The sequence below is a fragment of the Labeo rohita genome, unplaced genomic scaffold (assembly GCF_022985175.1).
Source record: "Labeo rohita strain BAU-BD-2019 unplaced genomic scaffold, IGBB_LRoh.1.0 scaffold_498, whole genome shotgun sequence".
Lineage (NCBI taxonomy): Eukaryota > Metazoa > Chordata > Actinopteri > Cypriniformes > Cyprinidae > Labeo > Labeo rohita.
Genome location: NW_026129419.1, coordinates 32,919 through 46,792, shown reverse-complemented (window position 1 = coordinate 46,792; position 13,874 = coordinate 32,919). Strand labels below are relative to the sequence as shown.

Sequence of the window (13,874 nt, the reverse complement as noted above, 5' to 3'; positions counted from 1 at the left end):
CTGAAAGGCATTTTGCAATTTGTGATGTTTCAGCATCAGTTAAGTCTCTTTTTTCCTATTTTTACCCACTTTAAGTCACTTTCCCTCATTAACAGTTACACATCATCTGAAAATGATAATGTGGTTTGGAACTGAAAATATGCTTAAAATATATATGATCAGAATATCCACTTGCATAATACTAATGCATGCACAGTGGGCCTGATTTATCAATTGTTGTGCAAAACACATACTAAATTTGATCTTACGATCATCTCTCAAATATGTGTGAGTGTGATTCATAGAATGAATGTATGCAGAGAAAGCACATGTACGCCTCCCTTTCTGATGTGAAATCTATGAATGGCAAATGATGTTGAACTTGTGCACTACTGAATGGTGGTCAGACCTCTACCTTTTAAAAGATTCCTAATTAATGTCATTAACATATATAAACCAATTGAATATAAATATTGGTTTAGGTGGCATGATCTAATTTGGTTTTGAATTTTAAAAAAAAATTTACTGTAAAATTTACTTTTACTGTAAAGTGCAATATTTTTTCTTGAAAAGCTTTGAAGAGATAAAAAACAATGGCAGAATCTTCACCAACATCGACAAAAGCAAGAAAGACCTGGTGACCTGGTTTTAGCTGCTCAGTATTTCTTGTTATGCATTTATTAGGTAAGTGGTCATTAGTTAGCTTCACATTAGCATTCATTTTACAATAATAACCAGCTGACGGTACATGATCTTTGTCTCTGAAAACTCTTTACTTTCATGAGGTGCATCATGGGATTCTTCATATACAGTATAGAATGAGTGTGCACTAATTCTAAGTAATGTCTCTTCCAGTAATGTCATCCTCCAGTGGTCCACTGACTGAGGAGCTTCAGTGCTCTATATGTCTGGATGTGTTCACTGATCCAGTCACGACTCCATGTGGACACAACTTCTGCAAGACCTGTCTGAATAAGTGCTGGGACAACAGTCAGACCTGCAGCTGTCCATACTGTAAAGAAACATTCAATCAAAGACCTGATCTCAAGATTAATACCACACTCAGAGAGCTCGTAGATCACTATAAAAAGAAAAGTCCTGAGAAAACAACTGAAGTTCTGTGTGACATCTGTGAGGAAAGAAAGCTGAAAGCCCTGAAGTCGTGTCTGGTGTGTCAGAGCTCTTACTGTGAAACTCACCTGGAGCCTCATTTGAGAGTGGCAGGTTTGAAGAAACACAAACTGATGGATCCTGTGAGTAATCTGGAGGACTATATATGTCAGAAACATGAGAGACCTCTGGATCTGTTCTGTAGAGATGATCAGACATGTGTGTGTTTGATCTGCTCTGTGAAAGACCACAAGAACCACAACACTGTTCCTATAGAAGAGGAGAGTGAAAAGAAGAAGGTAAATTACTGATAAAACTGCTTTTACGAGGCTCGTATCATGAAGATTTTTTTAAATTTTCAATTAATTTAATTTATTTAATTTCTTCCTGTGAAAAAAAAATGATCATGTTCATTTTTAAAATGTATTGTAAGTTTCAGTAAATCAGACAGTAAATCTCTGTTATGATAAATGTGTCTGTGTTGTTCTCTCTAAAGACTGAACTGATGAAGACACAGAAAGACGTGCAGCAGATGATCCAGAACAAACTCAAGAAGATTCAAGAAATCAAACACTCAGCAGAAGTCAGAAAAGTGAGTTCATTTAATTAAAATTAAATATTTGTTATACATCATTTAGTTGCATCTCTCCAAGACTCCTTATAAACAGTCCAGCAGCATCTTCCTGGCCAAGAAAGAATAGCTTCCCAACTATATACAGTACTAGCAGTAACTTAGCATGTAGCAAGATCAATGTTTTTGACTCTGAACTGTGAGCACTAAACACAATAAGAAACAATACTATGAGTAACACACTAACTAAGCAAAACACATACATACACAATGAAGTAGAGTAAGAAAAGAGAGAGAACAAAAAAACTGGCAGTATTAAAAATCAGTGAACCACAACCTAATGAGAACCATTAGATCAAAATCAATCAAATAAAAGGGGTCAAAACTTAGAAACGCAACTAAATAGTTGATAAATGGTTAATTGCACTGACTTTGTTGCTGAACAAGGGTTCAGATGCGTGTAGAGAATGGAGATTTTTTTGTGGAGTGGAGATGAGTTTGTTAAGAGTGAGCTGGAAGCTCTAGTCAGGTTCTTCCAAAGATGTTCTGGTTCACAAATGAAAATTCTATCCCTTGGTTACGGATTGAGGCCAATACATCCGGACAACTGCCCTTGAATCTGTATCTGTACTCGGCACCCCTGTCCAAATTGAAAAAAAAAAAAAAAGGCACTTGTAATCCCTTTGTTAAAAATACTATTGTGGTGTGGTATGAAGTTTTGAAACATTTTTGAGAGGTTCCTCAATTATCACAATTTAACCCTTTTTGGGATAATACTAATGATTCTTTTATTATTTTTCTGTTTTCATGTTAAGGTTCATAAAATCAGTAAAAACAGTGTTGAAAAAAAAAAGAGTAAGGGTAGAGTATAGTGTATACAATAAAATACTATAGGGTAGAGTGGGGGAAAACACCCCCTTAAGAAGATTTTTTTCTGTGAAATAAAAGTTAAATGTGTTCAGAAAAGTTATCATAGTTTGAGTGGCAATGACATAAATTATAAACCAAGTATGAAAAATGTCCAGTTTACATGTTATTTGATTTTTAACAGAAATTAAATTTGTACCAAGGGGACATCTTGCTCCACAGGTGAGGTAAAATGCCCTCCAGTCTGACAAAGCAATTAGCAGTTTTAAATAGCTACCTGATGCTAATTTGAGGTAATTTATAAATGTAAAGTCCAAATATTTTTATTCAACCTATTCAACCTAGAACATATTCGATGGAAAAACAAAGGATTTGATGTTCAGAACAGAATAACTTTACATTACATTTACATTTACATTTATTCATTTAGCAGACGCTTTTATCCAAAGCGACTTACAGGTGGGGAATACATCAAGCGATTTGTCCTAAAGAGGCAAAACAACTTAGGAAGTGCTCATAGTACCATAAAACAGGGATTGTTCAGATAAGTACAAGCTAATAGGGAAAAGAGTAGAGTAAAGTGTTTTTTTTTTTTTTTTTTTTTTTTTTTTTTTTTTTTAAGTCAAATCGAAAAGAGATGTCGAAAGAGATGGGTTTTCAGCAGTCACTTGAAAGTTGTTAGGGAGTTGGCATTCTGGATAGCGGTGGGAAGAACATTCCACCAACCAGGAACGGTGTAAGAGAATGTTCTGGAAAGTGATTTTGTGCCTCTTTGTGATGGTACAATGAGGCGTCGCTCACTGGTGGATCTCAGACTTCTGGAGGGAGTGTAGATTGGTAGCAGTGAGTTGCGAGCCACAACCGGGAGCCAGTACAGGGTGATAAAGAGAGGTGTGACATGGGCCCTTTTGGGCTCGTTGAAGACCAGTCGTGCTGCTGCATTCTGAATCATTTGTAGAGGTTTGATTGTGCATGAGGGAAGACTGGCTAGAAGAGCATCGCAGTAGTCCAGCCTAGAGATGGCCAGGGCCTGGACAAGAAGTTGGGTGGCCTGCTCTGTTAGAAAGGGCCTCATCTTTCTGATGTTGTGTAGGGCAAACCTGCAAGATCGAGCCGTTTTAACTATATGGTCTTTGAAAGTCACCTGGTCATCAAAGATTACACCAAGATTTCTGGCAGAACTTGGTGGGGTAATTGTTGATGAACCTAAATGGATGGTGAAATCATGCTGTAGAGTCGGAGTGGCAGGGAAAACAAGGAGCTCAGTCTTTGCCAGGTTGAGCTGTAGGTGATGTTCTTTCATCCACTCCGAGATGTCCGCCAAGCAGCCTGAGAACCGTGCAGCTACTGTTGGATCATCTGGTTGAAATGAAAGATAGAGCTGTGTGTCATCAGCATAGCAGTGGTAAGAGAAGCCATGTGCCTGTATGATGGGCCCCAGTGATGTAGTGTATATGGAGAAGAGGAGGGGTCCAAGAACTGATCCCTGAGGAACCCCAGTGACTGCAGTAATTGCCCATTGCCCTCTAGGGGCGTTTTACCCCACTGAATGTGTTTGAGAAAGAAATTATGTCATTCTGAAAGTATAATTATATTTTATTAAATAACACATACTCCATATCTACAGATCCTATTGTTTTCATATCATATTTAACTGTGATTTTCTACAAAACAACAAGCTTTAAAACACTTTTTTTTCTTACTGCTAAAAATGAGATAATTTGCTGTGAAATCTGTTTTCTTTTCAGTACATCACCAGTGTAGGCTTCATAGTGAATACTTCTACATCATTCTTGTCAACATAGTTCAAAGTTACAATAAAAATGTATCTTGACTTGCGGATATATTGGGAAAAACTATAGGGGGCGTTTTACCCCACTCTACCCTACACCATTATATAGGGGATGATGAGGATGATTTTGAGTCATGGCTGGTTAGCATCAGTAAGTATAGCAGAGGGGATAACGATCTTTGAAAAAAAAAAAAAAAAAAAAAAATGCCGACATCAGGCCTGTAATTTCATTGAAAACAGGAAGAGGGAAAGTTTACAATACAAAAGAGTCAGTCAGCTCAGAATATCCGAAATAGCCAGGTTGTGGTCAGATTGAATGTCTGTTCCATTTGCTCTTGAAAACAATTCAAAATGTTTGACCAGGGATCATACAAAATACAGCAAATCCAAATTAAATGTGCCAATGCCTCCTCTGCCATCCTGCACCTATAGCATAATTGAGATGATATGGAGGAAAATGTTTCATGTACTACTGGAGTAGTAAAGCTGCTGTACAGTATAACTTGAATCAATTTATTTCTAGAATTTATTGAGCAGCTCTTTATTCTTATCAAGCCTTCTTTCCAGACCTCATCAGTGAATGCCTGATGACAGTAAAGTAATCACAAGTCTCCTCAAGAAGACACATGATTTGAGAATCAACCAGTGTAAATGGTGCAGGATGAAGTTTATTCTTCTGTTGTGTGATTCTAAAACCCCTTGAAAACACTGATGTATGAGCAATAGTAACACTGATTCTTGCAACAGAGATTTTATGCTGAACTGCTGGAGATGATGGAGGAGCAGCAGAAAGCAGCAGAGAAACAGGAGGAAGAGCTGATTGAAGAGCTGGAGCAGGAGATCACTGAGCTAAAGATGAGAAACACTGAGCTGGAGCAGCTCTCACACACTGAAGATCACCTCCACCTCCTACAGGTCAGTCAACCTGATCTCTCTGATCAATCATAATGCAGTATATGACACCATAACACTCCCCATGATGAAGGATTTCTCCTCTCTCCTGCTGTAGATTTACTCATCCCTGTGCAGCCCTACAAACACCAGGAACTGGCCGGAGATCAGTGTGAAGACTCATGAGAGTCTGGAGACTCTGAGAAGAGATCTGACTCAACTGAAGGACACTATAGATGAGAAACTCACACAAACTGGTATGTCAGTACACACACTGATCAGATAGAAACATGATATTTTCAGGATTCTTTAAATGAGATGTTAAGATCTGCTGATGTTTATTGTCATTAGTCTCTACAGAGCTGAAGTGGATGCAGCAGTATGCAGGTACAGTGTGACTCTGCACTACACTAGTTTACATCCATACACTCACAGCATTGTTACAGTGGTACAAACTGATTAAAAACTGAATTAAAAATTAAAACCATCAGCAATTCAAAATCTGTGTATTGTAAAGTTGTGATTGATATTCTTTGTTTTCTCAGTGGATGTGACTCTGGATCCTGATACAGCTAGTCCATATCTCATCCTGTCTGATGATGGAAAAGAAGTGAGACATGGAGACATTGAGCAGAAGCTCCCAAACAAACCAGAGAGATTTGATCCATGTTCCTGTGTCTTGGGAAAGGAGGGATTCTCCTCAGGGAGATTTTATTTTGAGGTGCAGGTGAAGGGAAAGACTGAATGGGATTTAGGAGTGGCCAGAGAATCCATTAACAGGAAGGGAAAGATCACACTGAGTCCCAGTAATGGATACTGGACTGTGTGGCTGAGGAATGGAAATGAATATAAAGCCTGTGATGATCCTCCTGTCTCTCTGTGTCTGAGAGTGAATCCGCAGCGGGTCGGTGTGTTTGTGGATTATGAGGAGGGTCTGGTCTCCTTTTATGATGTGGAGTCCAGCTCTCATATCTACTCTTACACTGGTCAGTCTTTCACAGAAAAACTCTATCCATATTTTAGCCCATCCTTAAACTATGAAGGTAAAAACTCAAACCCACTGATCATCACACCTGTCAATGATAATAAATGATTTTAAACTCCTAATATGAAATCTAATATTGAAATAATGATTTTTATAATTAAGTTGGCTTGAGAAAGAGAACTTACTGATCTGCTATTTTCTTCTGAGACTAAATCTGTCGATACTAACTCGTCCTAGAGCTTTAACTCTACAAACTCCAAACTCAGTCCAGATCTTCAGACTGATCTGGTTTTCCTAAAAATGTTAGTTGCTGTGTTCAAATCTTTTCTAACTGAATCGGACTTACGATTTTCCTAAAATTCAAACTCATTAAAATTATCTAAAAATCCCATAGACTTACATTGTCAGAATGTTCAAATGAGCAACACTTTTCAAATTCCAACTGTCAAAACTCCCAGAATCCTTTGAGACTCAATCAAACTTCCCTTCTATGTACTGTATTTCTAATCCATTCAAACTCATTCAAACTCATCTATCTAAATGCTAATTATGTTATCTATCTATTATCTATCTATCTATCTATCTATCTATCTATTATCTATCTATCTCTGACAGACTGTCTTGCTTTCAAAACATTCAAACTTTAACCTTTTAAAACTACTTTAGACTTCGAACTATTTCAGACTGAAAACCATCAAACTTAAAACTTTTTAAACTTTTTAAAACTTCTTAAACTTTATAAACTTTTCAAACCTTTTAAAACGTTCTGTTCCGGTTTCTCAAGACAACTTAAACATTTTTATCTAGTTACAAATCTGAAACCATTGTGCTGCTAGTTTTTTATCATTTAATTTTACATTTTTCAATTCTATATGTTATAGTTACATTTTATTTAAATATGTAATGTAAATGTATAATGCTTGTTGAATAAATTATTTTTGTTCAACTTTTCATATATTCATGCCATTTTTTGTCCTAATTTCCATTCGATAAAGTGAAATTGGCTGTAAAATCTGATCAAAAACAAATCTACAGGTATGGTAACCTTAATAAATAGTTCTGTGATTTTACTGTGATACATTAAATGGTAATACTTTGATATATATCATAGAACTGTATGATTACTGTATTCATACACCACAGTATGTGCTTGGTACTTTAAGGAAACTAAAAATACCATAATATAAAAAAAAAAAAAAGCAAGAAAGAAAAAAGGAAAAAAAAAAGTCGGAAGTGAATTAGGTTCTATTCACCAATTTGAAACCTTATAAAAAAAAAAAAAAAAAAAAATCAGAGAAAATATGTCTGTAACACAAATGGTGTAAATTGACATCCATGCCAAATTCTATTTCAGCATGAAATCCAGAATGATTATTGTTTATTGTGTTTATTGTGTTGTGGTGTTCAGATCAGCAGTAAATATACTAATCCTTTCAATCTTGGAAGTAAACAACTAAATCTTATTAATTTTATTTATAATTGATATATTTAAATATAATAATATAAATATAATTAATGAAAGTCTTGGCTCTCTCATTAACCCACCACATGAGATGCTATTATACTAATACCTTAATTATCTAACCAGTAGGACTTGCTGCTGATTGTATCTGTCATTTGAGACAATTTAATATTTACAGAAGAGTTAATTTAATTAAGATTGTTATATATTGATCCCAGAATTAAGATGTTCAAAAAATAAAAAAACCATGACTAATTGTAGTTTAATTTAATTTAACAATTGAAATGCTGACTGACCAGACCAGACAGACTGACCAATCCAAAAACACTTTTGCTCTGTTGAAAAACACTTTTCTACTGATCACTTCCAAATTTTATGTCTTCAAAATGTCTTCACTTTCATTTATTAAATTACATTCACTATAAATACATTAAGAACTCAGTATTTATTAAATGTTTTCCTGTGTATTTACAGTAGGCCTGTTTTTGAAAGTGTTGTTCAGCATGTAATGTCACATTAGCCCGTAACATGAGCATTAGCTGCACAGTGATCAGTGAACCAGTGACGAACATTACTGAACATTAGCTCGTGCAGTCAGCACCTCTCAGCTTTCTGTGTGTAGAAACTACCAGAGAGACCAAAATAGAGTTTCATAGACAGCACATAGAGAGCTGATGACATGCACTGGCCCTCAATATCCTGCCTATTTGTCTCTCTCACCTGTATGTCGGCTATTCAGTCATAATTTATTGGATTATGTTAAACTCATAATCACACTCAATGTCACTTTCCTTCACATCCCACTTTGTTAAAGAAGGAGTGTTATTATGGATTACAGACTCATATTTTAGCCAGAAGCATCTGTTTGAAGTTAAAAACATCTTAATAATGGATTTGTCTCTTACAAACACACAACTTTTCACTTCTTAAGATGTTAACTGATGGACTGGAGTGGTGTGGATTACTTGTGGATTATTGTGATGTTTTTATCAATTGTTTGGACTCTTATTCTGACGGCACCCATTCACTACAGAGGATCCATTAGTGAGCAAGTGATGGAATGACACATTTCTACAAATCTGATGAAGAAACAAACTCATCTACATCTTGGATGGCCTGAGGGTGAGCACATTTTCAGCAATTTTTTATTTTTGTGTGAATTATCCCTTTAGCAACAGCTAGTTACTTGATGACATCACCCAACAGGAAGTGACATCATTATGGAGGGAACACACCATCACAAACATCATCAGTAAGTATTATCAAAGGATTTTTGTTAGCTGGTTTGTGTCTGGAAAACATTCATCTTGTTGGATCAAATTACACAAATCACTTTGATTCAAAATATGTTGATTGATAATATGAAAAGTATAAGTTAAAGTTGATTTTAGCTCCTGATGAATGTCCTGTTCATTCTGTTGTCATATACAATAGCGTTAAATTGTCAGTAGTATTCTGAACATCTGTTTTATGTTTTCATAGAAATGCCTCCTTAAATTCTAACACATGCATATTCATTTATCAAAATGTCATACTGTACATCAGTAATGAGCCATTTGACATGCTGCCCACAATTCATTATTTCCATGTGTTTCTCTGTCTAAAGAAAAGTAGATTTGTCACAGTAGATGATGATATCAGAAGCTCTCAGAATCAGGAGGTCTTGACCCATTGTATATCCAGTCATGAGTGTGATGAATTCAGTCACATCCATAATGAGGAACTGCAGATGTATTGTGGGATTCGTTTGAACACTTTAGTTAAAGCAGGAATTAATGATCTTTGACCCACACGGATAAACTTCACCCAGAAAACCTGAACACTTTTAGAGCGCCTGTAACCAGAAGCAGACGACTGAATTATGCCGTGTTTGTGTATGCATGTGTTTGTGTGTCTGTGTGTGTGTGCACAATAATTGCCGACTGATTGCTCTCAATGGTCTGTCCAGTGAAGACAACAAAAAGACTCAAGATCATATCTTCAGTTCCATGCAGACAGTTTTGGGTTTGACTCTTGTTCTGCAGAATTTGGATAGGAAGTACACTAATGTTGCAAAGCATAAAGATTATCGTAGTGTTACCGGATTTCATGGAAAACCACATTATATTACCACAATGCATTAGCTTTTACTTTTCTGCATGTTTGCATTATTATGGTTTCTTATATAGTACACAAACAGAAGTCTGGCAGACATTTGATTCTGGAATAATCTGGAAAATCCAAGCTGTTAATCACAGTTTGTTGAAGCTATTACTTTTTTAAGCAATCAAATAGTAAAACAGGTAATACAGACATACTGTACATCTTACATTAAACTGTAAGTAACCAGTCAGCAACCAACACCCCAGCAACTTCATGCACTAAAACTACTTTGAACTGGACAGCAACCACTATGTCCTGGCATAGCAAATCAGAAACTATAGGCAAATCTTTTACACCCATACAGAAATATATTAAATACAACAGTCGTGAGATGCACAAATACTTAAAATGTAAGCTGCAATGCATGATGGGAACTTGGACAACATTGTGCAATGTACAATAGTTTGTTCAGATGACTCAGTTTGAAAAGTTTGGGCACATTTTGAACAAATACTTCAGTATCTAAGATCATCAAAACTTTTGATCGAAACATGTTTAGAGTATTTTTGTTCAAATCATAATAAACAATAAACCGACTCCTCTTACTAAAAATTAAGTTAATTTTTTTTTTTTTTTTTTAGATAATCCAAATTCCATCAATGGAAAGCTTATTTATTCAGTCATTCAGTTAAAAAAAAAGACCCTTATGACTGGTTTTGTGGTCCAGGGTCAAATATAAATATTCTACAGTGTTGTAACACTTCCCATGTTACCAGAGTAATTTCTTTGATCTAACATTACTAAATTAAAGAAACAACCACCGAGCTAATTCTGTGTGATCCTTGTTTATTCTAGTGCTCAAATTTAACTTAAATTCTCTTATTAACCCACCAAAAACTTAAACAATTGATTTCAGAAACAACAACAAAAAAAAATTAATAACAAACAGTTCAGTGTCTTTGAGGTAGTAAAAAGATAATTGCACTTCCCCAAACGTTTCAGGTTTAGTCCAGTAAGTAAAAAAAAAAAACATTGAGTACGTTGAAATAAAGTTGTTTTGAGGCTTCAGTCCCACTTCTGGCTTTTCCTCTTTCTCCAGCCAGCATACCAAGTTATTTTGTGCTTAAATATCTAGCTGTTATTATGAACACTTTCCCTTTTTTAAGGGCAGTGAAACAACAAGCTTAGTGATATTTAAAGATATTAAGGAGTCCCTTAGATTGAGCTAAAAACACAAGGTTTCTCAATCAGGACTCTGAGATTTTCTGGAAGCCAAAGGGAACACAACCACATGCTCCCTCCACCAAACGAATCTACTTCTTCTCTGTATCAGCTACCCCTATATCCTGTATGCAAGCTCTCTAGAGCGCCCTCTAGTGCCCTGTAGAATTACTACAACCGCTCTAATCATGCAGAAATAAGAGAATAAAATACAAGTAACTTGGGACATGTTACAGTGTAGACGGACATTTTATATTTACGTTATGTTGTTTTTTGAAGACAAAAACAATCACACCAACATTGTTGTAAATAGTCTTTAGTGACCAAGAAACTTTAATCTCAGTTTTCTCAGCAAGATGAATCATCCCAGGTTTCATCCACTCTTTTAATGAATGGGCATTTATCATCTAATCAACACAAAATGATGACCTGAGAAAACAAATCTCAAATCTCAGTCCCGTCAGCAATAAATCATCCGGCATTTTCCACTAATATTAATGGATTTATCATCTAATCAACACAAAATGATGACCTGTTAGATCTCAGTTTCAGTCTGTCTATCTCTCCGGCATGATGGATTATATCCTTAAACTGTTATTACACTTTTAATGCTCTCACTTACAGTGACACTCTGATCACTTTACTCCCACATTTCTCTCTCTGTCTGTCTTAAACACACATTCCAGCTATAAGTAATAGATATTTTCCATTATTAATAAATAAATAAATAAAAGATGATGAACAGGAAGAAACCTCACCATTTCTTGTAAAACTATTGATCAGTCAACAAAGCTTTGTTGCCATGATTCATAACTCAGTACTGCACTGTAAAACATGATTTTATTGGATTTTTTTGGAAATACTATTACTTTAACATGCCATGTTTAAATCATTGTTACATGTTGGTTCTTTGTTATTAATTGTGAAATTAATTACAATTTCTAAAAACTGTTTTAGTGTGCATGCAAAGAACACCTATATAGTACCAAAATAGACAACACAAATAAATAATGTTAAATATATAGAACTTAATGTAAAATAAAAGTGTTAACATGTCAAATGCAAAATAAATAAAAATAAGATTAAAAATTGAGTAAATGGGAATTAATCTCTTCTCATCACAAGGGATATTGTTTTGATGAATAACTTGCATACTGCATACAGAATCTCAGACTGAACACATGGAGCACATGAACACATTTACTAAAAACAAATTATAGTCATTATATAATGTCACATGCATGAGTAAAAAAAAAACAACTGATCTAATCTGGGAGTAAATGAATGTAAATCCATGTCAAAACACTAATAAGAGGGGAAAAAGACAATAATGACCTCTGGGGGTGAAGTGGAGGGACTGCAAATGTGAATGTGTTTCATCTTACTCCAAATCCAGCATAACAGTCCATCAGAACAGTACAACATTAATCAACATCTATTATCACTAGTTCAGCTAAGTAACCTGTGGCTGGGCTTTATTCTGAACTTGTATTTAAGTAAGATATTTTACTCACATCATTTGGCTTCACCACTTGTGGGTGTCGTGCTGTACTGTCTGTGTCCACTAGGGGTCAGTAAACACCCGTTTCATTTCATCCATCACTTTATGGTGAAATCTATTCTTTAATGTATGTCTTTGCACATGTGCGGTGAATTGAGCTCAGTCTGTAACAATGCAATCTCGTGTCTTCACTCCCGACATCTACACACACACACACACACACACACACACATATATATACACTACCGTTCAAAAGTTTGGGGTCAGTAAGACTTGTAATAGTCTTTAAAGAAGTCTCTTATGCTCATCAAGGCTGCATTTATTTGATTAAAAATATAGAAAAAAAACAGTAATATTGCAAAATGTTTTTACAATATAAAATAATGTTTTTTATTTTAACATACTTTAAAATAGAATTTATTCCTGTGATGAAAAGCTGAATTTTTATCAGCTGTTACTCAAGTCTTAAGTGTCACATGATCAGAAATCATTCTAATATGATTTATTATTAGAATGATCAATGTTGGGTAATATCAACAGTTGTGCTGCCAAATATTTTTTGGAACCTGTGATTTTTTTTTTTCAGGATTCTTTCATGAATAACAAGTTTAAAAAATACAGTGTTTATTCAAAATAAAAATATTTTATAACAATGTAAATTATTTATTATGAACTTTTAATAAACTTTTAATTATTAACTTAATACATCCTTGGTGAATAAAAGTATTAATTTCTTAAAAAAAAAAAAAAAAAAAAAAAAAAAACAATAAAAAAATGTACTGACCCCAAACTTTTGATAGTGTATATATATATATATATATATAATTTTTTTTTCTTTTTCTAGGGCATTGCAATATGGTGTTCAGAGTGATTTTTAGTCCACTGCTTTGTCATGTCTGTAACACATGGTGCAGAACGACTTGCATATTAAATTTTATCATGTGTTTATTGTGTTGTTGATACTTTAAAACTGAGTGTTTAAATCACTAAACGTAACGATGAACAATAATCATAGTGATGATTGACTTAACCAACACCAGTAAATATGCTAATCCTTTCACTCTTGGGAGTAAACAACTAAATTAATCTTAATTTGAATAAACCTTGGCTTCTTCATTAACCCATTACATGAGAATCTGTTATTACACTTTAATGATATAACCACTAGGACTGCTGATTGTGTATGTTCAATTGTGACAATTTAATACAGAAGGGTTAATTTTATTAAAATCCCTATATGTAGAACCCAGAATTAAGATGTTCAGTAAAGTACAGAAACTGGTCACTGACCCAGACTTAATCTGAAAAGGGTTTTGTTCTGTTCAAACAAGTGATTTTAGTGATTTTTAGATAAACAACTCATTTGTGAAACGCTTCCCTGACCCTGTGCGTTTACAGATAGTACAGTATCAG

At 34.7% G+C, this 13,874-nt stretch overlaps 1 protein-coding gene across 1 annotated transcript; it reads left to right on the top strand.

The window, feature by feature from the left end:
* Window positions 1-562: 562 nt before the first annotated feature.
* On the top strand, window positions 563-6,455 carry LOC127160936 (E3 ubiquitin-protein ligase TRIM39-like). The gene is made up of 7 exons (XM_051103572.1): window positions 563-663; window positions 835-1,388; window positions 1,586-1,681; window positions 5,067-5,234; window positions 5,329-5,467; window positions 5,562-5,597; window positions 5,756-6,455. Exons 1-7 carry the CDS (start codon window positions 651-653, stop codon window positions 6,301-6,303), a joined length of 1,554 nt encoding a protein of 517 aa, XP_050959529.1. The 5' UTR covers window positions 563-650; the 3' UTR covers window positions 6,304-6,455.
* Window positions 6,456-13,874: the final 7,419 nt, after the last annotated feature.